The 27,844-nt window shown below is 39.7% G+C and overlaps 1 protein-coding gene and 1 non-coding gene across 4 annotated transcripts; one reads left to right on the top strand and one right to left on the bottom strand.

Annotated features, from left to right (window-relative positions):
* Positions 1 to 232: 232 nt before the first annotated feature.
* UBXN8 (UBX domain protein 8) lies at positions 233 to 26,253 on the top strand. Of its 3 annotated transcripts, none has more exons than XM_065899957.1 (8): positions 233 to 339; positions 3,342 to 3,464; positions 5,283 to 5,353; positions 11,914 to 12,036; positions 14,128 to 14,265; positions 15,718 to 15,759; positions 22,468 to 22,542; positions 25,673 to 26,253. In XM_065899957.1, the coding sequence occupies exons 1-8, from the start codon at positions 252 to 254 to the stop codon at positions 25,838 to 25,840; spliced, it is 828 nt and encodes a 275-aa protein (XP_065756029.1). In that variant the 5' UTR covers positions 233 to 251; the 3' UTR covers positions 25,841 to 26,253. The 3 variants fall into 3 exon arrangements, with proteins under 3 accessions (XP_065756029.1, XP_065756030.1, XP_065756031.1); XM_065899958.1 differs by having other exon boundaries at positions 252 to 339; positions 3,453 to 3,464; positions 25,673 to 25,840; XM_065899959.1 differs by lacking the exon at positions 11,914 to 12,036 and having other exon boundaries at positions 252 to 339; positions 25,673 to 25,840.
* Positions 19,426 to 19,532, bottom strand: LOC136141940 (U6 spliceosomal RNA). Its single transcript, XR_010657799.1, has one exon. It is a non-coding gene; the product is annotated as a U6 spliceosomal RNA (small nuclear RNA).
* Positions 26,254 to 27,844: the final 1,591 nt, after the last annotated feature.

Here is a 27,844-nt window from a genome sequence, read left to right as displayed (position 1 = left end):
TTAGACGGGCGCCAGCAAGGCCGTCTCCCCTGGACATCACGTGACGTGAGGAGGTGATCTGTATTTGTTCTAAGGCTACAGATTATTAGTTCAAAAACCTGGTCTTCTCTCAGTCCGACCAACGACCTGACTTTGGAGTCTAGCTGTCTCCCCAAATTCCTCCCTTAGGCAGGGCTTCTGCACTCCACCTTCCAAAGGAGGAGAAACCGGAAGGGGCGGGCCTTCCGCCCGGAAGCGGGGCGCCCTCCACTATGGCTTCTCGTGGCGTTGTTGGCGTCTTCCTCCTTGCTGCTCTCCCGCTCTTGTGTTTGGAGCTCCAGCGTGGGATCCCAGATCTGGGTAAGTGTTGGCTTTTCCCTCTTGGTGCTCATACCCAGGTGACGGTCCTGTGAACGTTGCGTAGAATTTCCGTTTCCCAGCCGCGTCCCCTCTAGGCAGCTTTGACTACGATTCCCAGGCTGCACCGCGCCTGCCTCTCTTTTCCGGCGCGGATCCTTGGGGGAGCGAGACTTCCGCCGCCTTGGGGAGGCCGACTCACCTTGGGGAGGCTGACTCCCTTTGGCGCGGCTGACTCCCCTTGGCGCAAAAAATCTCTCCAGGTCTGGTGAGGTTTTGCGTGAAAGGGAACTGAGGCAGAAAGCACATGAACAAGCATATACACGACTTTCAAATTGTGTTGAATGCTCAAGAGGAAATAAACAGGTTGATGTGATGTAGGCCTACTGAGGAATTTAAGCAGAGATTTAAATGATGATAGGAACCACCACTTTGAAAAGCCGGGAGAAAACGTTCCAGACAAAGGAATTGTGATGTGTTGGAGGAAAAGGATGAAGAAAATTGAGGCTGGATCAAGGAGACTGACTTAAGAGGGAGATTGGCTCAAGATAGAAACATTCATTTAGCATGTACTGTAAACCAAAGTCTAAGTGTTTATTCATTATCTCATCTAATCCGCTTTACAATCAGAGGGTGGGTACTATTATAATCCCTTTTTTACAGTTGAGGAAACAGATATAGGGAGGTTAAGAGACTTACCTAAGGTTTTAAAACAGGTCACTGGGTTCTGTGTGCAGAATGTTTTGTAAGGAAGCTGCAAGGCATCTTAGGCTTCTGAACTAGGGAAGTCGTGATGATTGTTTGATGGTTGGCCTGACTAGGATAACAGAGGAGGTGAAATGTGCACAGATTTGGGATATTAGCCAACTAGGATTTGTTGATGGATTAATGATTCGGGTGAGGGAAAGGAGAGATTCGAGGGAAAGGAGAGATTCAAGGATGGCTCCTACATGTGGAGTTGAACAACCTCAAGTCGTTGGTGGTGCCAGTGATAAAGGAAAAACTGAAAGGAAACTGGTGGACCAGTGGTGAATCAGTTCATTTTTGGACATATTATTGATCAGTTTACATGTCTGTTTCCCTCTTTAAACTCAGTCCTAAAATTAGAGACTGTGATGAAACCGAGCTTTGTATATTTCCTCTCTTTCTCCCCACCCCCAAGAAGTCAGGTACCCAGAATGCTGCTTGAAATAAGAAATTAAAATAAAATGCTTTTCAAAAAATCTACAGAGATTCTCCAGAAGTCTCAAGCAGTATTGGAATCTAACAAGACCTTTATCCAAATGATATACAGAAATGTTAAACTCACACTTATTTCAGAATTTACCTGCTCCCTTACCTTAAAGAATTCACCCTTACTCTGCTCATCTAGAATCTTCTACATTTGCACTAATATTTGAGTCACTAGTCAATGAGAAGGTGTTTACTCAGGGTTGCAGAAGGAGATCTGTTCACATGATCAGCTCTGACCACAGGGGAACGTACTTCCTGAGACCAGAGACCCCTCCTCCCCCTCCTCCCCCTCCTCCCCTCCTCCCCCTCCTCTCTTTCCTCCCCTCCTCCCCTCCTCCCCTCCTCTCCCTTCTCCCCTCCATCTCCTCCTATTGAATTACCAAAGGGAAGAGGAGTGTTCATTCACCTGGGCTATATTTTTGGACATGTATTGAAAAATGATTCCTGTCTTTTTCTATTCTGTAAAAGCCTTCATTGCTGATACATTTTTACTTGTACTTAAGCTAAATACTTTAATGCTGGTTCCTCACGTTTGTTATCCTTTGAAGTGCCCTGCATATGGGCTCTTGAGAATAGGTATAAACAAAGCAAAACAAAACACCTCAACTTACTTTTAAAAATTTTTAATTGAGAGGTGCACACGTTAATCTAGTTCTTTTGTATTCACATATGACATTTGAAATTGCTTGCTAGAACAAAAAGCAATATATGGAACATAAATCCTATAACACAACAGTTTCTCTAAATACTAATACTCTAGGTGTCAAATTGCTTTTGAAATGACCACAGTTACCTGAGATTTAATCATGTGTCATATTGAGCAATACCTGAGTCAGTAGTAATGCTGGCAAGGGTTGGAAGGGCTGTAATGCAAAAGAAAAAAAAAAAAAACCTCGCTAAACAACTTGAAACTACTTTTTTTTTAAAGAAAAGGATTATATATATATATATGTTTTCAGTTAAAAATTAAGTCTGTATATAATTCCTTCTTTAATTTTCAGCTAATTGGCTAACTGCCAGCCCCTATCACATTGGTAAGATGGTTCCTCTGTACGTCTGTCTGGTAACTTTTGAGAATTATAAAACAAAACTGAACATTCCTGGAGGGTAGAAACCATTTTTTATCCTACTTTATATGCACACTCCCTCACCATTTGGCAAGTTGTATTACACAAAGTAGGTACTTGTTACATTTCTGCTGATTAATTTTCATCTTGGTTCTTAAGGTAATACAAAACCAAATTTTTTACTTTTTTTCTAGGCAAACATGTATCTAGTAATTTTATTTACATATGATAGAATAAATATTGAGAAATAGAGAAGTACAGAGTTGCATAATTTAACTGTCAGAAATAAGAATTTGCTGTTTCAGTGAGAGTGACTTATTTTTAAATAGAACTAGAATTTAATAAGATGATACCATCACAATTTAATTCCCAATTATGTGGATAATTTTCTTCTCTGGGAAGAAGGGAAACCAGAATTTATGCATTATTGATAGTCATATATTTATAATGTAGCCAATCACTCGAATTCTCCTTATATTCCTGAGACATAAGATGTTCCAGAATCATTTTCTGAAAACTTGCTCTGGTAATGACAGTCATTATGAATTTTGGCACCCAAAGGAGACTATATGAAAAATCTTAAGACAGTTGCATACCTTAACTTTTACTGTACTTTTCCAGTACAAATGATCTTCTAATGTGTTAATACCTAGTATCAAGAAAAATGTTTTGAATTTTAATTGTATTTTTTTTAACCTTTATAAGGAATCAAAGATCTGATTTTGCTGTGTGGCCGGATTTTCTTACTGCTTACTCTCCTTACGTTAATTATTTCTGTGACTACCTCATGGGTTAACTCGTTTAAATCTTCCCAAGTTTATCTGAAAGGTAAGTTTATTGTTTATGCTACTCTTTTATACTTTTCTACCGAAATTTCTTTCCTTTATTTATTCTAGAACTTTGCACAATAAGAATCATTTTACCATTAATTTGTGCTGTGTAATTTCAAGGTAGAGTAATCATTACAACTTTAGTTACAATTTTGGATAGGCTATAAATCCCAATATTTTTATGAGAAATTATACTTTTTTCTTGTATATACATTGGAAACTATAGCATTTCTGCACGTTTGCTCATTTTAAATTGTGTGTTCGTGCAGCTTATCTGCTGTTTGGTGCGCACAGCTTGTAAACTGTTCTACAAATGGTAAATATATCTATCGTTAAGATTAAGAGGTAAAGATAATCTATTTTTCATTCCATTCTGGCAGTTTTTATTTACGCACTTATATCGTATGTATAGTTAAGTGCTCTTAATTTTAGGAAACCATGCTTGTTCTTATTTTTGTTTTGTTTTGTGGTAAGTAAAAGTTGTGTTAGAAGCCTTTTAAAAAAATATTGTAGTGGGCTTCCCTGGTGGCGCAGTGGTTGAGAGTCCGCCTGCCGATGCAGGGGACAAGGGTTCGTGCCCCGGTCCGGGAGGATCCCACATGCCGTGGAGCGGCTAGGCCCGTGAGCCACGGCCGCTGGGCCTGTGCGTCCGGAGCCTGTGCTCCGCAACGGGAGAGGCCACAACAGTGAGAGGCCTGCGTACCGCAAAAAAAAAAAAAAAAAAAAAATTGTAGTGACTTCCCTGGTGGCACATTGGTTAAGAATCCACCTGCCAATCCAGGGAACACAGGTTCATGCCCTGGTCTGGGAAGATCCCACATGCCACGGAGCAACTAAGCTGGTGGGCCACAACTACTGAGCCTGCGCTCTAGAGCCCGCAAGCCACAACTACTGAGCCCGCATGCCTAGAGCCCATGCACCGCAACAAAGAGTAGCCCCCACTCACTGCAACTAGAGAAAGTCTGCACGCAGCAACGAAGACCCAACACAGCCAAAAATAAATAAGTAAATAAATTTATTAAAAAAACAAAACAAAAGAAAAAACAATATTGTAGTTCACCTCAGAACAGATGAATCCTGAAACTGATGTCTACATTCTTATATCCTATTAGAAAGAAGCTTGCCCATAGTGAATTTGGTGCATTATGTTCTGTTTTACTGTTTATTTATTTATTTAAATTTTATTTATTTATTTATTTATTTATTTATTTATGGCTGCATTGGGTCTTCGTTGCTGCACGTGGGCTTTCTCTAGTTGTGGTGAGCAGGGCTACTCTTTGTTGTGGTGTGCGGGCTTCTCATTGCGGTGGCTTCTCTTGTTGTGGAGCCCAGGCTCTAGACGCTCGGACTTTGGTAGTTGTGGCACGGGCTCAGTAGTTGTGGCTCGCGGGCTCTAGAGCGCAGGCTCAGTAGTTGTGGCGCATGGGCTTAGTTGCTCCGTGGCATGTGGGATCTTCCCAGACCAGGGCATGAACCTGTGTTCCCTGGATTGGCAGGTGGATTCTTAACCACTGTGCCACCAGGGAAGCCCATGATTATTCTTGAAGTCTCCTCACCAAAACTGTAACACACAATACATGTCAGAGAATTTTAGTTTTCAGAATAGACCTTTTCTTACAGAAAGAAATTTCTTGCAGATTTCCTTGTTTCAGCTGTCTGTGTGTATCTCATTTTCATTATTTGAAAAATACAGTCTGTTTCTTGAAGGCTTTTCTCTCCCAAAATGTGAAGATCTACAGAAGATTTTCAGAGAAAATAACATTCAACGTACTGATACTTGGGAATTAAAAAGTACTTATATGTTTTGATGTCTTAGAAGAAGAAGAGAAGAATGAGAAAAGGCAAAAACTTGTGAGGAAAAAACAGCAAGAGGCACAGGGTGAAAAGGTAAAGCATACGTTTCAGAGAGTATATAAAGAGAATACAAAAATGTCTGGGGCATTTTAAACTTAGGTCTGTTGCTTTATGTGTTTGTGTTCAGATTTTTTTATTATTGAGGTTAAATTCTCATGACATGACCATCTTAAAGTGTATAATTCAGTGGCAGTTAGAACATTCACAGTGTTGTGCAACCACTACCCCTGTCTAGTTCCAAAACATTTTCTTCACCGCAGGAGAAAACCCCATACCCACTAAACATTTATTTCTGCAACCAACAATCTGCTTTCTGTTTGTATGGGTTTATCTATTCTGAATATTTCATACAAACAGAATCATATAACGTGTGACCTTTTGTGTCTGGCTTCTTTCACTTGCATAATGTGTTCTGGGGTTCATCCATATAGCATATATCAGTACTTCTTTCCTTTTTATGGCTGAGTCATATCCCATCGTATGGATGGATCAGAATTTGTTTATCCATTCACTGATAGACATTTAGGTTGTTTTCACCTTTTGGCTATTGTGAATCGTGCTGCCGTGAATATTTTTGTGCAAGTATTTGAATACCTGTTTTCAATTCTTTGGGGTATATACATAGAAATGGGATTGCTAGGTCATATGGTAATTCTATATTTTAACTTTTTGAGGAATTGCTGAACTATTTTCCACACTGGCTATACCATTTTGTATGCCCACCAGCAGTTTCTGAGTGTCCCAGTTTCTCTGCATCCTCACCAACATTTATTATTTCCACCCCTCACCCCCCCAGTACTCATCATAATGCATACGAAGTGGTATCACATTGTGGTTTTGATTTGCATTTCCCTATTGACTAATGATGTTGAAATCCTTTTCAAGTGCTTGTTGGACATTTGTATATCTTCTCTGGAGAAATGTCTGTTTAAGTTCTTTGCCTGTTTTTAAATTGGGTTGTTTGTCTTTCTGTTATTGAATTATAGGAGTTCTTTATATATTCTGGATACTAAACTCTTATCAGATATCTGATTTGTGAGTATTATCTCCCATTCTGTGGATTGCTTTTCACTTTTTTGTTATTGTCCTTTGATGCAGAAAAATGTTTTTAGTTTTTTGTTTGTTTATTTGTTTGTTTGTTTGTTTTGTGGTACACGGGCCTCTCACTGTTGTGGCCTCTCCCGTTGCGGAGCACAGGCTCCGGATGCGCAGGCTCAGCGGCCATGGCTCACAGGCCCAGCTGCTCCGCGGCATGTGGGATCTTCCCAGACCAGGGCACGAACCCGTGTCCCCTGCATCGGCAGGCGGACTCTCAACCGCTGCGCCACCAGGGAAGCCCAAAATGTTTTTAGTTTTGATGAGGTCTAGTTATCTATTATTTTTGTTGTTGCTCACGCTTTTGGTGTCATATCTAAGAATCCATTGCCAAATCCAAAGTCATGAAAATTTACCCCTCTATTTTCTTCCAAGAGTGTATAGTTTTAGTTTTTATATTTAGGTTATTAACCTACTTTGAGTTAGCTTTTGTGTATGGTGTGAGATGAGAGTCCAATTTCATTCTTTTTCATGTGGATATCTAGTTGTCCCAACAGCATTTGTTAAAGAAACTATTCTTTCCCCATTGAATAGTCTTGGCACCCTTGTTGAAAATCAATTGGCCATAGATATATGGGTTTATTTCTGGGCCCTCACTTCTATTCCATTGCTTTATATATATATATATCTATCCTTGTGCCAGTATCATACTATTTTAATTACTGTAGTTTTTTAGTAAGTTTTGAAATCAGGAAATGTGAGTCATCCCACTTTGGTTTTCTTTTTCAGTGTTGTTTTGGCTGTTGAGGCCCCTTGCAATTCCATATGAATTTGAGGATTGGCCTTTCCATTTCTGCAAAAAAGGGCTGTGGGACTTTGAGAAGGATTGCACTTAAATCTGGATATTTCTTTGGGTAGTACTGACATTTTAATGATATTAAGTCTTCTTTGCTGCGAGGAGTATTGGCATCTTAATTCTTGCAATCCATAACCATGCAATATCTTTCCATTTATTTCTATCTTTAATTTTTTCCAACAATGTTTTGTAGTTTTCAGTGTACATAGCTTTCACCTTCTTGGCTAAATTTATTCCTAAGTATTTTATTCTTTTGGTTGCTATTATAAATGCAATTGTTTTCTTAATTTTCTTTTTTGATTTTTCATTACTAGTGTACAGAAACACAAATGATTTTTGTGTGTTGATCTTGTGTGCAGCAATTTTACTTATTTTTTATTAGTGCTAGTGGTTTTTGTGTGTGGATTCTTTGGGATTTTTAATGTATAAGATCGTATAATTTGAGAATAGGGATAGTTTTACTTCCTCATTTCCAAAAGTGATGTCATTTATTTCTTTTTCTTGCCTTATCACTCTGGCTAAAACTTTAAACAGTGTTGAATAGTAGTGATGAAAGTAGGCATCCTTGTCTTATTCCTGATCTTAGAAAACTTTTAATCTTTCACTATTGAGTATGATGTTAGCGATGGATTTTTTTTCCTAGATGCTTGTTATGTTGAGCAAGTTCCCTTCTATTCCTTGTTTCTAAATAGTTTTATCATGAAAGAGTGTTGAATTTTGTCAGACGCTTTTTCTTCATCAATTCAGGTGATTATGTGGTTTTTTTCCCCACTTTGTTTTATTAATATGTATTACATTAATTGATTTTCTTATGTCAAACTATCTTGCATTTTTGAGATAAATTACACTTGGCATTGGTATATACTCCTTTCAATAAGCTGTTGGATCAGTTTGCTAGTATTTTGTTTAGGATTTTTGCATCTGTATTCATAAGGGATATTGGTCTTTAATTTTCTTGTAGTGTCTTTGCCTTGCTTTGGTATCAGGATAATGTTGACCTCATGGAATGAGTTAGGAACTGTTCTCACCTCGTCTGTTTTTTGGAAGAGTTTGAGAAGGATTGGTGCTAATTCTTCTTTAAAGGTTTTATAGAATTTAGTGGTGAAACCATCTGGTCCTGGACTTTTCTTTGTTGAGAGGTTTTTTTTTTTGTTTTGTTTTTTTCGCGGTGTGTGGGCCTCTCACTGCTGTGGTCTCTCCCGTTGCGGAGCAGAGGCTCCGGACGCGCAGGCTCAGCGGCCATGGCTCACGGGTCCAGCTGCTCCACGGCATGTGGGATCTTCCCGGACCGGGGCATGAACTCATGTCCCCTGCATCGGCAGGTGGACTCTCAACCACTGCGCCACCAGGGAAGCCCCTGTTGGGAGGTTTTTAACTACTGACACAGTCTTATGTTAGGTCTGTTGAGAGTTCCTATTTCATGTTGAGTCAGTTGGTTTAGGTAATTGTGTGTTTCTCAGAATTTGTCCATTTCATCTTGGTTATCTAATTTGATGGCATACAATTGTACATCTTTATAATCCTTTTTATTGCTGTAAGGTTGATAGTAATTTCCCCACATTCATTTCTGATTTTAGTTGTCTTCTCTTAGTCAAGTTAAAGTTTTCTGGAATTTGTTGATCGTGTTGATCGTTTTAAAGAAACAATTTTTGGTTTCATTGATTCTGTTGTTTTTCTATTCCATTCTCTGTATATCTCTTCCTTATTATTTGCTGCTGTGTGCTAGCTTTGGGTTTAATTTGTTCTTTTTCAAGATTTTTAAGGTGTAAAGTTAATGATTTGATATCTTTTCTTCTTCTTTAATTAGATATTTACAGCTGTAACGTTACCTCTGAGCCCCGCTTTTGCTACATCCCATCCAAGTTTGGTTTTGCTAGCTAGGAATCGCATTTACCATGGATGACTATCTAACAGTTATTTTCGTGACCTTGAAATGTCAGGTAGCATTTGGGCAGTTGCCAGATTGATGATTGACCTTTGTAAAAGAGGAGACTCATCATGGACTTTTACCTAAATATTAAAAACATAAACCCTTTACAAAGGCCTAGGTACAAAGGCATTAAAATTTTGACATCTACCACTTGTTTTTCTGGTGAGCAAATTATTCCTTTTTTAAGTAAACAAGTGAAGGCTGAAAGAAGATCCCAAGAGTAAAAGCCTATATATTTGTCAGGGGGTGGGAGTAGTTCCTGTTCAATATCTTTGTAACTACCCTGATCTGAATTCAGTAGCAAGGAAAGTGTCCTTGCCAGATCTTTTGTAAGAAGTTCTCTCGTAAATATTTGAGCTTCTAATGTTTAATGTTATTTTCTGTGGAAGTTACTATTCATTTTTAAAGACTTGCATGTGAGATGGATTAGTTAACTATAATTCCATCTATATGCCAATTATATACTAATTGGCATCTGTAATTCCTGAGGGTTCCAAAAAAAAAAAAAGTTGGGATTCTTCTGTTTGGCAAAAGTCTGAAAACTTTAACCTTCTGTCTTCTCTCTTTGGACAAAGGGAAACTAATAAATCAGTATCTCACAGTGTATCTATGTACATGGTGAAGTGCCCAGCCTGGGCAGACATGTGCCTGGTGATGCATAACATTTTTGAGTCTTTGGATTCTAAAAAGGTGATTTTTCTCCTCAGACACATGATTGATAGTTTGATTTGGTATAGAATTACAGGTTGAAAATCATTAGAATTCTGAAGTATTGCACCATTAGCCTCAAAATTCCAGTGTGGTTTTTCAGGTTCCCTTTTTCTGTTTGTTAGTTCTAGTCTCCATTTTTCGCGTCGGAGGCTTTCCTTAATCATCTGGTAATTCTTGGCTCCGTCCTTTCAGTTTAAGAATCGTACACTAAAAGCTAACTGATGGTGTCAGTATTTGTAAAATTTCATCAAACTTTGTGTTTTACTTCAAAGAAAAAGGAAAATCAAGCTAATTGGAATTTCTGTGTATGGAAGCAAAGCTTGATGGGTTGTCTGCTGATATAGGGTAGACACCAATTTAACTGTAGGGTTACTGAGGAGTAAGTTAGCTTTGTCAGTATCTCCGGGTTTCTCTTTTGCAACTCACCTCCTCTAGACAATGCATCTCCATTCTCCCAGGTTGGGTGGGGGTGGGGGGGGGTGGGGGGGGCGCTGTTAAGGCCTGGCTGCCAGCAATCTGAGTCAAGTTGGGAAGGGCTGGGGAGTGTCACCTTCCAGTGGGAGCATTTTCATGTGCTTTTTCTGTTTTAGTTTGCATTCCTGCCCTCCACTAGGCCTGGATCTGTGACTCAGCATCCTTTCTGGTTCATATTCCCAGAGAATAAACCTTCATGCCTGGATGTGTGGTAGAGTAGTGGGTCTGGGGGTCCAATAACTCTCTTATAATTTTCCCCCCTTTTCTCTAAGAAACTCAGATGCAAGGAATTGGAATAGTCCTAATCCTTGGTTCAGTACAAACTCATTGTGAGACAGGCTGGGACCTGGGACCCTTTACTGCAGTTCTTGCCCCTGGACAAAGCAACAGAATCCAAAGAAACTGTAAGGGACTAAAAATAACAGCATGCCTGTGCAGTGGGACAAATTATGAATAATAAGATACAAAAAGGCCAAAATCCAACTGCCTCTCCTGAGGTGCCAGGAGCAGAAGCAGGGTACTGCTCGTGACCCCTGTACACAGTACCACCATGGGGGTGGGCAGGCCACCTAAGCGCCCCTCCAGGCCTCTCCTCACCCTATTTAAGGGACCAGCTCACCCCCCTGCCCCAGGGAGTGAGCAAGGGAACCTGCTACTTGTTCCCGCTCCCAGGTGCTGCAGCAGGAGTCCCAGTAAAACGCTGCCTGAATTTCTCATCTGGCTTCTTACCAACTCTGTTGATTAGAGTCCCAGAACTCAGGTTGGTAGCACTTGGCTGATGCATGGTTTCCTCCGACACCCCCAATATTAGCTCTGCCCCTCAACCTGTGTCCCCACCAGGGAACCTGGTGTCTCTCTTCCTGAGCTGTTCCAGTCTGTGGCGTGCACGGCTGGCTTCCTGTTGCTGTCATCCTTTGCAAGCACCTAGGTTGCAGTTTTCTCACTCAGATCAGTTATCATTCCTCTATCTGTCCTTACATATAGTGGTTTGGGGGTTATAGTGTTTCTCTGTTTTTCATTGGTGATGGAATTAGGGTTTCTGTTTCTTGTTCCCTTGGTTGTTTTGGGGTGATTTTTCAAGAGGCAGGGGAGGCAGAAATAATTTCACTCTGTCATCTTAAAACCAGAATCTCCATGTCTTTTGAGTCTAAAAATATTTTCTACTTTACCATGATCGAGCAACATTTAATTAATGCTCTTCCAAACCAGTTCATGCCTTAGACATCATGCCGTGAGCAAACAGCTTTGGGTTTAAGTTCCTGGAAGTCAAAGGCCTTGTCCTCTACATCTTTGTATTCCAGCCCCTCGTAAATTTTTTGTTGCATTGAAAACACATTAAAGGATATATAGGTACACTGCCATACAAGCAGAAGTGTAGAACATTTGTTTTTATTTGCATTAAACACGAATGCAGATTTTTAGAGAGTGATGCAGAAGTGGAGGATGTTGCTTTTTTGGCAAAATTGAATTAGTGTGAAAACACCGTTTCTTACTTGGTTCTTATTTACAACATTATAGGCAATGTAAATAAGATCTTAGGAATGTTAATGTATAGTAACACCACCTAATTTATGTTTTTTGGAACAGGCCAGCAGATACATAGAGAATGTTCTAAAACCACACCAGGAAATGAAATTGAAAAAGCTGGAAGAACGCTTTTATCATATGACGGGTGAAACCTGGAAGTTAAGCAATGGTCATAAACTTGGGGTTAGAAAATATTATACTTTGAATTCTGCTACTGCTTATGTTTTCTTTAGCATGTATTGATTTTTAAAAAATTACAAATGATTAGTCCAGTCTATTTTTTAGGAGTCTTTATTTATAATGATTGTATATCAGTTTTTATTTAGCATATTAGTATGTCACATGTGTTTAAGTGGTTTTTGATGTCTAAAGAGTATATAACTTAGATCCTCGAAAAGCTCTAACAGAAGGCAGTCTTTGAGAAAACTGTTGACCAAATCACATCTTTCATTTGAGGGAATTCAGATCTCTAAGGTATTATAAGCTCTCATAATATTCATCATGTTTAGCTTTGTTTTTTTAAAGCCAAATTGACCTTTGACTCTTTTTTCCTTTGGCATTGAGTATGAATTTTGTCATTTGCTAATGGATGTTTACAATGTTAAGTTTTCTTACAGAGAAAAAAAGGCTATTCATAAAGGAATTCAGTTTTAGAACTGGCCGCAGACTTTTTGTGTAAGAGCCTTTCTGTCCCAAAGACATTTTTGTTTGTTTTGTTTTGCTTTCTGTTTATACTGCACCTTTCACCATTTTGTAAAGAAAATGATCCAGTAGAGGTAAGCAGGATTCTGACAGTGAAGCAGAGTGTTTGTGTTCATCTCATAATGGTAAATACGTCATAAAACGATCAAGCGTGGGTAATAAAATTAATGTGAAAGACGGCAACATAAAATGCAACTACTCTATGTAGTGACTTCACTTCTGAGTTGCATCTGTCTTCTGTTAGTTTTGTATGTTAGACGTTGACAGCCTGACCTTAGCCTGCCACGTTTCTTTCTGACCTTAGCCTGCCACGTTTCTTTCTGAAATGGTCACGATGTGAATTAGTCATTCTGCCCCTTGCTTTTAGGCTATGTCTCCATGGTACTACTAGTATATATTTTAACCTAATTAATGGAGACAAAAGAAAGTCAGGGAGCGAGTAGACTGTTGGTGTTATGACCTGAGACTCTAGGAAGGAAAGTGTACCCATTGCTGATCCAGCCCCTAGTTTTGCAGTGAGGCGGCTTAAGTTTGGCCAGTTAATTGTTCAGGATCAATCTCTCTCTTTTTTTTTTTTTTTTTTTTGTGGTACGCAGGCCTTTCACTGCTGTGGCCTCTCCCGTTGCGGAGCACAGGCTCCGGACGCGCAGGCTCAGCGGCCGTGGCTCACGGGCCCAGCCGCTCCGCGGCATGTGGGATCTTCCCGGACCGGGGCACGAACCCGTGTCCCCTGCACCGGCAGGCAGACTCTCAACCACTGCGCCACCAGGGAAGCCCTAGTATCAATATCTCTTGACTCCCATGCCCCATGCTCCTTCCAACAAATTCTCTTAGGATAAAGGAATGGGGTAAACAGCCCACCAAAATGGTGCCCATTTTTAGTTTGATAAAGAGAACTTTTCAAAGGTCAGTACATATAGAAGAAAGGCATTATTGAACTAATAAGTATATATTTGAGACTTTGACATTTAAGTGAATTATCTTGCTAAGGAAAAGGTTTAAATAGATAATAAAATGTAATCTTTAAGATTTCTGGAATAAAATCCTATCCCTCCTAAAGTGATTAATTCAAATGGGAGATCAAAGTTTGAATTTGAGAGCTAAAATATATTTATATATAACAAGATACTAGGGCCACACGCAGCTATGGCAGTATTGCCTGGTCACGTGCATAGACCTGTGTTTTTACACACATGTTCTATTTTCACAGCCTTTTAAAGACACAGTCTCTTGCACTGCTTTGCTTCCTTTACTGCAGGGAGGAAAGGATATTCAGGTTTTCTTCTTTCTTCTTACTGAAAAACTTAGGGGTCAATTAAAATGGAACAGTCCCTCTCAGCCTTGTACTATCAGAGGGAGCCCCAGAGCTGGATCAGGGTGGTTTCTGTGAGACGTTAGTTAAGTTCCATGTGTTTTTGGTCTAAGGAGATAATGCTTTAAATTTCTGGGTCTAATAATGACTTAATTATATTTTTTTTACTGAAATGCCATCAGGGTAAAAGAAATAACCATTGTGAATAGAATAAAGTCGATAGAGAGCATCTCTTTAGAACTTGTCTTGTTTTTGACCAGGGTGATGAAGATTTGGTGCTTGAAAGTGAGAGTCAAACATCTTCTGAAACATCAAACAGAGAAGCAGCAAAGAGACGGAACTTGCCTAAGCCTGTAACCAAAGTTTCACCACCCGCTGAACAGCCCACGCAGAAGGAGGTTCATTACTTAATGCCTGCTCACTGAGCTGTATCCGCGTGCAGTAAGAGTATTGTTCTGTGGGTGAAAGTGTTATACTGAGGGAAGATTAGGACTGGCTTTTAATCCAGATGGTGTCTCCATCTGGATTCATTAAGCTTCAGCTTCATTAAGAATCACTTTTCCTGTTTAATATTAATGTTCTGAGCCAAACTTTAGAAGGAATCTAAGAAGATAAATGGTGATAAATTTAGAAAATAGTTCTTTTTGAGGAAGTAATTAAATTATATAGAAATGAAAAATATTATGTTTACTAAGGGAAATATTCCTATGGGTAGGTAAGACACAATGAAGTCATATTTAGTGAGTGGCTAATATTATTAACATGAGTGTATCACTGTTCTCAGTGGCCCTTCTAAGGGAATGAGTTAGCACCTGTTCACTTTGGAATGATGCCCAGGTTTATCAGTCCTTTTTTTTCTTTCAAATCTTTAATCCCTAAGTTGACTATGATTTGGAGCTGGTTAAGGTTGAAATAAGTCTGTTTTTATTGAGTCTTAGGGAAAGCTAGTAGGCTATCCAGTCCCTAAAAGTAGTTTCTAACATATTGCTTTTCAGTCTGAGGTTTCCTGGTCCCTTCATGGAGCTTGAGAGTAAGAATCAGATCATTGAACTATGTCTAACATTTAGTCCATAGGACTAATTAAAATTTCAAGATTCTTTGCTTTTTGTTAATAGCACAGATTATCTCATGCTGATGGTAACCTTCGGTTGACTGTCACATACGCTTTTTATACCAAAGAAAAACAAATGGTTTATTTAATAAATGCAGTTAATGTTTGTTAGACCAAATGTTATAAAACATGGCATCTATGGTATTAAAAAATAAAAAGCATCCCTGGAGGGGAGGTGAAATTGTTCATAACAAGTGTTTTAATGAGAGAAAATGGTCCGTACATCTGTTTTTTTAATAGATTAACAGAAATAGGGAAACATGAGTAAATCATGAAAGCAACCAAAGTGAATGGTGGTTATCCAGTCCCCTAGAAGATGCTGGTGAAGAAAAATAAATATGCACTCATCTTACTGTGTATATGTATGACCCAAAATAATTTGGGGGTCTTATTGAACTTAATTAATATTTACCCTCTGTTTCTGTAAATAGTACATTTTTGTCTAATATCTTGGAACATCATAAACATGGAGTTCTTTAAATGTGTATAGATTGGTAGCTATCGTCTCAAATCCTGCTTTTATGATCTACTGTTAGCACAAAGTTGCTTATCCAAAAATGTTCATTAAGTGAGTCTCATTCTCACTGTAAATGTTTCATAAATATATATTAAAAGAAAATATTTCATTAAGGATAGATATGTCCAAACACTATATCGAAAGGAACTCTTCATGTTGAGATTATTTTTTTCTTCTTCAAACTGTTTACATTCCTGTTACTAAATACTTACTTTTTTTTAGGTTCTTGATTTACCTGAGGAGCCTCCTGAAATAGCTGAAGAAGTAAGCTTATTTTTTTTCTCTTTGAAAATTAAATATATTTTCTATTTTCTTTAATATCAAGTAAGTACATTTTATCTAAATTTGGGTTTAGATGGGAATTCCCTGGTGGTCCAGTGGTTAGGACTCGGCACTTTCACTGCTGAGGCGTGGGTTTGATCCCTGATCGGGGAACTAAGTTCCCACAGGCCGTGAGGTGTGGCCAAAAAATAAATAAATAAATTTGGGTTTAGAGAGGAGAGACAGCACAGTGCTTATGTGATTGCACTATGATTAGATCTTGTTTTGAATATGGGATAATATCAAACTCCTCATCGCGAGTCCTATTTTGGAAGCCTGCTGTCTCCCGAGCTTGTGTTTCACAGCCCTCCCACTTCATCAGGCAGAGATAGGATACTTGGGCTTTTCCAAAACTTTAGGTCAGCAAATGAGTTACCTATTAAAACAGAATCAAAATAGGCAGATGACTTCAAATTGTAGTTTTCCCCTTATAGAGAAAATGAAGAATGCAGCTACTTTTTAGGTGTTAGAATTGAAGGCTGGTTTGGTGTTTGCACAGCGGGGTTGGACTGAGCCCCGCCCCTGCATTGAGCTGCCCTCTGCCCAACTTTGTCATAATCTATGCTGCCTTCCTGCGGTTGCCCAGCTCAGTTTCAGACAGTCTCTAATGTACGGGAACACGTGTCTTTAAAACCACGAAGTGGCTTAGGCAAAGGAGAGCTAGATGGTTTTCCATTTCCTGAGGCTCAGCAACTGTTACACTCCCTGAAAACCATTTTTGAGGCAGCCATAAAAGCCATAGGAGGGTCTCTTTTTTGTCAACACATTTGCAACATTGAAGTTTAGTATTTTGGATGTCTGAGGAAAATCTGAAAGTCATACAGAAATAGAGACAATGAAGTGTGCGATCAATCCTCAGGAGAATCACAGTCCCCGGGAGAAACTCAATTTAAGGAAAAACCAAACGTCTAATTCCTCCCTGTTACACCCATCAAATCCATACCCATGACATGTTTGTCCTGAGTCTCCTGCACCCTCACCTCTCCTTAAGCTCTGGGTTGGTATCCATAATAAACACTTACAATACAGGAGTGATTAAGTACAGCTCGGGTTGACAGGGAACACCTTTTAAGAAGTTACTGGGGCTTTAAAGCACGTGATGTTACTCCTACAGGACAGCAGTCTGTCACCAAAGGTGATGATAGACATCAGATTGTCAGTGAATCCTTTGAAATTGTACCTTTTTGTGATTATAGGTAGAAGGAAGGACAGTGTTGTTCTTCAGAATCTCAGGTCTGTGCCCTTTTAGGAGACCTCAAGAGACCTCCACCCAGAGGCATTTGATGTTGCTCTCCTCTTTATAAGAGTTATTGATAGTTATTCCACTTTGTTTCTTTTCTACCCTTTTCCCATACTGGGTAGATGACATTTTGTGCTACACTTAGTAAAGTGTATGTCAGAGTAATGGAATTTTAGAGCTGGAATGAACCTAAATGAGATCTCCTCCCGTCTCCTCACTTGAAGCTGAAGCCATAGGCAGGAGTTTCCGAGGTCCCTGCTGGGAGAGCCCTGGCCCTCTGGCTATGCCAGAACTTTTCCTTTATTTTTGCTATGAGCAGTACTATCCCTATTTTCTTCTCCCTGCTCCTGTTTGCTCTTCCTCTGGCTCTGCTCTGATTTTTGGTTCTCTTTGCTCTTTTTTTGGTTAATAAAGTCAACAAAATTAAGGTAAATAATTGTTACCTGAAAATCACATGTTAAATGTATGCACCGTATATATAGTATATATATTGTTAAATGTACTGTATATATATATATATATATATATATATATATAGTATTAATGAGGTACAAGCAACCTTATATTATGTAATGAAGCTTTATGAAGAGTGCTGCTTATATATAGCTGATACTGGTTGATACTTTTACAGTGTATTCTACACTAATCAAGAAAAGCAAATAAGTATTGGAAGATTTTGATTCTATTAGAATCATCATTGGGCAAGGCATTTTCCACCTGTGCAGTTGTTACTTCTCAGATTTCTAAGAATTCAAAGCATAAACTCCTAATTCCCGCTAACCATTCACCAGCCATTAGTTTTACCTCCTTGGATGAGTCTCCGTGTCCCAGTCCCTCTTTCAATAACGCTCCTGTTCTCATTGACCTTGTTATCCTACTCTTGATCTAATGACCTGTTTCTGGGCAGTTAGCCTGGTCCCTCTGGACATCTGCCTGGCTTTTCCCCTCCCTTGTGGTTGACTGTTTCCTAATAGTGAAAGTAGACCTTAAGTGTGGAGTGTCATCGTCATCATCAAAGTTAAAAACAAGAAAAAGAAAGCATTCTAGTTTGGGGAGTGTACCTTTCTAACCCATCCTTCACCCTATCACCCTAAAGAAGTGTTTTCAAAGTTAAAAAGGCACACTTTAGTAGGCAATGAGTGCTTTGCCACAGTTACCCAAGATTTTAGGATGTTTGTAAGGCATGTAGTCATATTGTTTCTGGATTTCTGCAAAGTACCATTTTGTATTTGGCCAACTTCGCAACTTTGCTCTGGTATCATAATCATGATATATCATCATACATAAAGCTTGCCCTGGGGCTTCCCTGGTGGCGCAGTGGTTGATGGTCCGCCTGCCGATGCAGGGGACGTGGGTTCGTGCCCCGGTCCGGGAGGATCCCACATGCCGTGGAGCGGCTGGGCTCGTGAACCATAGCTGCTGAGCCTGCGCATCCGGCGCCTGTGCTCCACAATGGGAGAGGCCACAGCAGTGAGAGGCCCAAGTACCGCAAAAAAAAAAAAAGCTTGCCCGATCATAACTAATATACACAAGCTACACAACTATTTCATGAGTCCATATGTAAAAGAATAATTTCACTTTTAGGAATACTGGAGGTTATAATTTTCAAGAAATTCTCTATTTCCTTATTAGTTAGGCCCATTAAATGTGTGGTGTCACCCACAGAATAGAGGGACATTTTTTTTTTTTAATTTCTATTGGAGTATAGTTGATTTACAATGTTGTGTTAGTTTCAGGTATACAGCAAAGTGAATCAGTTATACATATATCTACTCTTTTTTTAGATTCTTTTCCCGTATAGGCCATTGAGAGACATCTTTTTTTTTAATATATGAATTTTATTTTTTTATACAGCAGGTTCTTATTAGTTACCTATTTTATACACATCAGTGTATACATGTCAATCCCAATCTCCCAATTCATCACACCACCATCCACACCCCCCTGCCACTTTCCCCCCTTGGTGTCCATACGTTTGTTCTCTGTGTCTCTATTTCTGCCTTGCAAACCAGTTCATCTGTACCATTTTTCTAGATTTCACATATAAGTGATATTATACGATATTTATTTTTCTCTTTCTGACTTACTTCACTCTGTATGACAGTTTCTAGGTGCATCCATGTTCCTGCAAGTGACCCAATTTCTTTCCTTTTTATGGCTAAGTAATATTCCATTGTATATATGTACCACATCTTCTTTATCCATTCGTCTGTCCATGGGCATTTAGGTTGCTTCCATGACCTGGCTATTGTAAATAGTGCTGCAATGAACATTGGGGTGCATGTGTCTTTTTGAATTACGGTTTTCTGTGGGTGTATGCCCAGTAGTGGGATGCTGGGTCATATGGTAATTCTATTTTTAGGTTTTTTTAAAATATGGAACGCTTCATGAATTTGCGTGTCATCCTTGCGCAGGGGCCATGCTTATCTTCTCTGTATTGTTCCAATTTTAGTATGTGTGCTGCCCAAGCAGGCACTATTTTTAGTTTTTTAAGGAACCTCCATAATGTTCTCCATAGTGGCTGTGAGGGACATCTTTATAATTCTTTGTTGCTCGGGAAGGGACTAACATTCATTTTAAAGGTTATCAGAACAGAATGAAGTTTTCACTCTGTGTGTGTGTGTGTGTGTGTGTGTGTTTCTGTATATGTAGTAGCTGTGGCTCTATAATAATGAGCCATATGAGAAAATTCCTGTTATAGTGGAAGCCTGCTTGGACTTAGGAGCAGACTAATAGATGAGTGAACTAATGGCTAACATGAATTTCTGATAAGGGAGTGGGGAATCTGAAACATGATGCAATTCTTAAGCATTATACCCTGATTTTTTTAAGTGCCTGTTATGTATTTCGTATTACAACTATCCATAGAGTTCTAAAATAATACAGTAAGATTTTTTTAAATGAGAGGGAGAATTAACTCATGGTAGTCTAGAATTCACAATGGAATAGTTACCATATGTTACTCTTTACTTTTAAATTGAAAAGACAATAAGTATAGAATTTAAGATAATTTGAAAATAGTTTTGTAAATCATCATATTGTTACCATAATACCATAGCAACTATTTTCATTATTGTATGCTATCTTATTTCATTCTAAAGGGAACTACATTTTAATTATTGCTGCTACTTTTCATTTAGATTTCATTTAATAATCCGTATTTGGGACAGTGATTTACTTTCCAATTTACACTGTGTCCCAGGCCTTTTACCCATTCATAGGCCAGTCCACTAGACTGTCAGTAATCTTAGGAGAAATTGGACACGCACCTTTCACAGTAATTGTAATAACAGAACAGTAGCTGGGTTTCAAACAACGATAGTTCATTTCTCTTAAGTATTTAATCATAATAGAAAAAACTCACTGTATTTTTTTTTTAATTAAAAAAAATTTTTTTTTTTTTTTTTGTGGTATGTGGGCCTCTCACTGCTGTGGCCTCTTCACTGCTGTGGCCTCTCCCGTTGCGGAGCACAGGTTCCGGACGCGCAGGCCCAGCGGCCATGGCCCACGGGCCCAGCCGCTCCACAGCACATGGGATCCTCCCGGACCGGGGCACGAACCCGTGTCCCCTGCATCGGCAGGCAGACTCTCAACCACTGTGCCACCAGGGAAGTCCTGACTCACTGTATTTTAACCTTAGTTTTTCTTAAAGCATTTGGCTTTAAGTGTCCTATCAGAGCATTAAAGTTTGAACAAAACCTCACTGTAAAAGTTAAGTTTTATTGTTTCTAAAAATAAACATAATTGGCTTTTAATCTCTGATTGTTAGTTTGTGATTTCTTTGTTTTATTATAAAATTTTCTTTAGTAGAAGTAGTGACAGAGCTAAAGATTGCACTGATTTGGGTATGAGTCAAACACCTTACCTACTTGAATAGAAATATTTTCTAACATGGCTTTCCTGAAGGGTGGCGGGTGCTGCTATAACACCACCATTTCTGCAAACTGTGCTGCCAACAGAACTCCCAGGACAGTTGGGATAATGTTGACCATAGTAAAGGGTTTCCTAACGGTAAATAACGAACATCAGAATTAATAACTAAATCGTCATCTTTTCTTGTTTTTAAGTTGAAGTATAGTTGATTTACAGTGTTGTGTTAGTTTCTGGTGTACAGGAAAGTCAGTCAGTTACACATATATACACGTATTCTTTTTCATATTTTCCGTATGGTTTATCACAGGATTTTTTTTTTCTGGCTTTATTTATTTATTTTTGGCTGAGTTGGGTCTTTGTTGCTGGGCGTGGGCTTTCTCTATTTGCAGCAAGCGGGGGTTACTCTTCGCTGCGGTACACAGGCTTCTCATTGCAGCAGCTTCTCTTGTTGCGTAGCATGGGCTCCAGGCGTGTGAGTTTCAGCAGTTGTGGCTTGCAGGCTCTAGAGCGCAGGCTCAGCAGCTGCTCTGCGGCATGTGGGATCTTCCTGGACCAGGGATCGAACCCGTGTCCCCTGCATTGGCAGGCAGATTCTTAACCACTGCGCCACCAGGGAGGCCCTATCACAGGATATTGAATAGAGTTCCCTGTACTATACAGTAGGACCTTGTTTATCTCTTTTATATAGAGTAGTTTGTATCTGCTAATCCCAAACTCCTAATGTATCCCTCCCCTTACCTGCTTTCCCTTTTGGTAACCATAAAGTTTGTTTTCTATGTCTGTGAGTCTGTTTCTGTTTTGTAAGTTCATTTGTGTCATATTTAGATTCCACATACAAGTGATATCATATGGTATTTGTCTTTCTCACTCCACTTAGTGTGATAATCTCTCGGTCCCTCTCACTCTTTTCTTCTTAGAGTGTCCTTTAATATACTAGCACGTTGCAAGCTCTTTTTAGCTGTTTAACTCTTTTATCAGAGGAAAGATGGTGGGGAAACTCAACATGTAAAACGGACAAAGCTGCTCCCAGGAGGAGGGTCTCCTGCAGCCCCAGCAACCAGGACCGGCTCCAGGCTTGTCTCTCATTTGCACACATGATGTAGGCATGGAGCACAGCCTACAGTGTTGGAGTGAAAAGGGTAGTTTTTTGTTTCCTTCCAGTCTAGTGTTTGTCTTGTCTGCAGACTCTGAGGTGTCCCTGGATCTTCTTGGTTTGGTAGGTCACTTTCAGAGCCCGGCTGCAGTCTTGATGTTGTCTGGCAGACAGAAGCCTTGCGTCTCGGTGTCCTCTCTGGAAGGCTCTGTCACTGGTCTCCTCAATCAGTGGGAAGATGTTTTTCAGGTTTAGAAGAATTATTTCTGTGTTTAGGGTGAATTTTATCTGGACCTTAATTTTTGTGTACAACTCTCAGAGCTAAATTCCTACAAAACTTCACGTGAGCTCTTAGAACTCTGTACAGGTGTTTCGTAGGAGTAGTGGTTTTGGAATTGCAAAGAGCAGTGGTTGGAATTTTCATTTGAACATTTTTATTCCTCAGGTCGTGACTGTTGCTCTTCGATGTCCAAGTGGGCGTGTCCTGAGGAGAAGGTTTTTTAAGTCTTGCAGTTCACAGGTGAGGAGAATCATATTTGGAGAAAATTTTTTTTTTTTTTAAAGAAGATGTTGGGGGTAGGAGTTTAGTAATTTATTTATTTATTTTTGCTGTGTTGGGTCTTCATTTCTGTGCGAGGGCTTTCTCTAGCTGTGGCAAGCAGGGGCCACTCTTCATCGCGGTGCGCGGGCCTCTGACTATCGCGGCCTCTCTTGTTGCGGAGCACAGGCCCCAGACGCGCAGGCTCAGTAGTTGTGGCTCACGGGCCTAGTTGCTCCATTGGCATGTGGGATCCTCCCAGACCAGGGCTCGAACCCGTGTCCCCTGCATTAGCAGGCAGGTTCTCAACCACTGCGCCACCAGGGAAGCCCTGGAGCAATATTTGTGTTGAATTTGGCAATAGTTTATTCCCATGCAGGGAGGAGGTGTTATCAGTTGTCTGTACTCCCATCAGGTGAGGATAAATGGGATTTTTTTTCTTTTTAAATTTGTTTTTTGGCTGTGTTGGGTCTTCGTTGCTGTGTGCGGGCTTTCTCTAGTTGCAGCGAACAGGGGCTACTCTTTGTTGCGGTGCACGGGCTTCTCATTGCGGTGGCTTCCCTTGCTGTGGAGCATGGGCCCTAGAGCGCACAGACTTCAGTAGTTGTGGTGCATGGGCTCAGTAGTTGTGGCTCGTGGGCTCTAGAGTGCAGGCTCGGTAGTTGTGGCACACGGGCTTAGTTGCTCCGCAGCATGTGGGATCTTCCTGGACCAGGGCTTGAACCTGTGTCTCCTACATTGGCAGGCAGATCCTTAACCACTGGGCCACCAGGGAAGTCCTAGTAAATGGGATTTATATGTACTCTATGTGGAAGAAATTTGGAGAATTAGGTATGCTGAGCCTTCTTGAACTGTGATTTTTGCATTCAGATTTTTTTCAGTTCCTTTTTTTTATTTGTTTTTTGTTTTAATTACATTTTCACAGCTTGGTGGGTAAGATGCTTTCAAAGCTTTTGGAAGCAGGTGGTATTAACTTTGTTCTTATTATCCCTGATGGATTATTAACGTAAACCCCATTGCTTGTATGTAGTTTTCAGGTCATTCTTTTTTTTTTTTTTTTTTTTAAATTTTATTTATTTTTGGCTGTGTTGGGTCTTCGTTTCTGTGCGTGGGCTTTCTCTAGTTGTGGCGAGCGGGGGCCACTCTTCATCGCAGTGCGCAGGCCTCTCACTGTCGCGGCCTCTCCTGTTGCGGAGCACAAGCTCCAGACGTGCAGGCTCAGTAGTTGTGGCTCACGGGCCTAGTTGCTCTGCGGCATGTGGGATCTTCCCAGACCAGGGCTCGAACCCTTGTCCCCTGCATTGGCAGGCAGACTCTCAACCACTGCGCCACCAGGGAAGCCCTTCAGGTCATTCTTTAAAGCTTGTTTCTTTTTGTTCTAATAGACTTTTTTTCTTTTGAAAACAATACTGTGTTCACTAGCAATAATTTGAAAAGTAGAAAGAAATTTTAATCTGCAGTCTGGCACCAAAGCCAATTACTAATATTTGGGTGTATTTCTACTTTTAAGTGCATTTGAACATATTATGTGTGTGTTAAAAATTTCTCTTATTATTTTACTAATTTTCTATCCTTACTGTTACATTTAACCTTCTATGTCAAGAATACTATAAACCATAATAGAAAATACTGACAGATTTGACTACATAAAAATTTTTAAATTCTATAAAGTTCATCAAGTTAAAAATTTGGAAAAGTTATTTTTTTCTATAAGGAGCTTATATAAATCAAGGAAAAGAAATACCTTAGTGGGCTTCCCTGGTGGGGCAGTGGTTAAGAATCCACCTACCAATGCAGGGGACACAGGTTCGAGCCCTCTTCTGGGAAGATCCCGCATGCTGCGGAGCAACTAAGCCTGTGTGCCACAACTACTGAGCCTGCGCTCTAGAGCCCATGAGCCACAACTACTGAGCCTGCGCTCTAGAGCCTGTGCTCCACAACAAGAGAAGCTACTGCAACGAGAAGCCCGTGCATCGCAACGAAGGGTAGCCCCTGCTCACCACAACTAGAGAAAGCCCGCACGCAGCAACAAAGACCAAACACAGCCAAAAAAAAAAAAAAAAACCTCAGTGGAATGTTAGGCCTCACTTAGAATCAGAAAAATGCAGATTAAAATGGATACCGTTTTCTACCTATCAAGTTGTCAAAGATCAAAAAGAATAGTACCCAGTTTTGGGCAGTGTGTGCAGAAAACAGGGATTCTTATTAATTGTTCATGGGAATGTAAGTCAGACCACTGTTTCTGTGGGATAATTTATCAGTATATATTTTAAAATACATCTTTTGGCCCAGTAATTCCATTTATGAGAACTTATTCTTTGGAAATAAGACAAATGGTCAAAGGTATAAGTGTTTATGGAAGGATTGGTTAAAAGAAGGCATATTCATGTATTGGAAAATTATGGCACTCTATGACATAGTACACATTTATTACATGGAATATCAGTAGGTACATGGATGGTGGTAGAAGTCAGGGATTATCTATAATTGATACACCACCATCCCCTGGGAACATTCTATCATTCAGCTTTCTTCCTAAAGCAACAAACCATCCTTTAACAGGCATTATTTTTAGGCAATAATAAGTGGAAATTTGGACAATTACTAAGGGAATCTTCATGAAAGGAAATGTGATACATTTATAGGGATGGCCCATTGAATACTGGGTTATCAAAAGGCAGAGTCTCTGGGACATGGACATGTCTGTTGTGACAGTTCCTGGGTGATTTCGATGTGGACTGTTGGCTTAGATTATAATCTAAATGACTTTTTTTCCCAAATGCTAACCTTTTGTTCTTAACCTTTTTATTGGATAATCTTTCCATTCCTGTTTGGTTGGGGCTTTCCTAATTGTTAAATGCTTCTGCTGTCTGTAGGTGCCAGTAGTCCCTAGGCCTTCTCTGAAACAACAGGTATTAAAGGTCATTCACATCTCAAAATTCATGGCATGCTCTTTTCCTTTAAACTCTTGAAAGTTCCTTTGAGAGGTATGAAAGTTGTTTCATGACTCCTAGGGGCATGGTTTAACAATGAAAGAATCGTAAAATATTATGGTGATCTAGAGGGACACAATTTTGTACAGTATTTGATAACTAAGCTTTTTATCTTTTAGGTCTTGTTTGACTGGATGATGAAAAGTGGGTACCACACATCCCTATACAGCCTTTCTACTTCCTTTCCCAGAAGGGCTCTGGAAGTGGAGAGAGGCTGGTCACTGCAGGACGTAGGAATAACTGCGGATACTGTACTCAACGTGGAAGAGAAAGAACAGAGCAACTAGTTAAGAAATGCGAACCACCTGTTCTCCATGAAGTCAGTTATGCCGTGACCTTACAGGACAATAAAGGATTCACATGAAAATCATGCCATATCTTGATTGCACTCAAGGCAGTAAACACTTTAATGTTGATCTCCATGGAAATATATGGACATAAAGGATTAGAAAAGGACTGCTCTCTGCATATAATAATTTTTGGAGTGTGCCATCTTACAGTGTACCAAATGAGAACGAGATAGAAATATATACAGTAAGGTGCTCGTTCATTTGTATTTTTGCTAGCTGATGCCATTTATCAGTTTCTGCCTCTTCCGTCTGTTTTGCCACATTGAACATTTCACAGTTCAGCCAAGCTCTTTAAAGTCTTATCAGCCGGAATGTTTTTTCTGCTGTAATTCTAGAAATTAAACTTTGAAGGCATGTCAAAGCTCTTTTAAGGCTTTAAAGTTCTTTTTGATAGTAAACATTGTAGGTACTAATGTTAACTAATGTTTGAGATTTATTTCATTTTGTCTTGCACTGAAGTGTAATGTTTACAACATTCCAGGTGGATCAGTATTTTTAAAGATAAAACAATGAAACCAGTGTAGGCGAGTTTTTAAAATATATCTGGTCATTTCATTTCCCTGCTTATACTCCTGTAATGGTGCATCCACGGACTGTAATGCCAAGTCCAAACTCCAAGGCTGGTATAAAGGCTCTTTGTTCTAGCCACGCCCTTTCTCTTTCCCATCTGTCTTAAGGAGTCAGTTTAAGTTGGTTCCACTGTGTATTGCCCTTTATTTAATGCTCCTTTATTCCTCTTCTGTAGAATTTATTACATGTATTATAGCTGTGTTTTTGTCTTCCCAAATACATAATTCCTTAAAAGCAAGGATTATATCCTTTTTTCCCCTGCAGAAATACCTAGTGTCTAGTAATGCTTCATACAAAATGTTTGAAAATAATAAGTTGTCTCAACCTTTACCTTTTTTTGTCTCTGGAATGTTCCACATTGAAAAAGATGAAAAAGAATTCTGATTATAAATTAATTATAAAAGCATTGGGAAACCAAGTTACAGAGACAAAAATAAAATCACCCGTAATCTCAATAGCCAGAAATAAACATGACTGACATTACGATTCTGCTGGTCCTGCCAGACTTTTCTATGCTTATGTGCCATCGATTAAAAAAAGAACAAAAGACCTCATATTTTTAGACATTTTGGAAAAACCGATTACCCAGTAATTATGCTACTTAGGAAATGTGATAGCAGGCTCCGAGGTGGTCCCCGCTGATCCCTGCCCCCTGGCTGCCACATCTTGGTGTGCTCTTCTCCCTCATTGTACCAGGGTTGGTCTGTGCAGCCAATTAAAGTGAACAGAAATGGTGTGTGTCACTCTGAGATTAGGTTATACAAGACTGTGGCTTCTGTCTCGGTGTCTGTCTGTCCGGTCACTCACATGGGGGAAGAAGTCGTGTTGCGGGCAGCCTCCTGGAGAGAGGCCTGTGTGGCACGGAACTGAAGCTTGCCAACAGCACCGGGGCTCGTGCAGTTATGTGGGAAGTGGACGATGGAGCTAACGAATTAAGAGATCTAGCTAAATATATTCCCAACCAGATTATTGAAGATACCAGTGGTTTCTTCTTGCTGCTTATAGTAAAATGTGTGAGCAAAGAGAGAAGTTAAAGAAGGGACTTAAAGAGGAACCAGGCTCACTGGTTTGCAAGATGCCAAATAATGCAAAATTAAATGCCTTCAGAGTGAAGATTAAATCTAGAGCACAGTCTAAAGATTAAGCCAAGAGTGTAAATGTAAAATCCCTTGTTAAGATCTGAGACAGAGCAAAGGTGATGTCTCAGGATAAGACTCACAGATGATTCAAAGTTTAAAAAAATACATCAGCGGTAACCTGGCCAGCTTGGACTGAAAGAGAGAAGTGAAAATGAAGAGAGGCCTGTGGACCCCCCAAATTCTACTGCTGGGAAGCAAGCTGAGAAAACGGCTTGGCTCGGTTGTAAACCTG

Source organism: Phocoena phocoena, chromosome 21 (assembly GCF_963924675.1).
Source record: "Phocoena phocoena chromosome 21, mPhoPho1.1, whole genome shotgun sequence".
Classification (NCBI taxonomy): Eukaryota; Metazoa; Chordata; class Mammalia; order Artiodactyla; family Phocoenidae; genus Phocoena; species Phocoena phocoena.
Note: the sequence above shows the minus strand (reverse complement) of the source record. Positions and strands in the feature narration are given on the sequence as shown.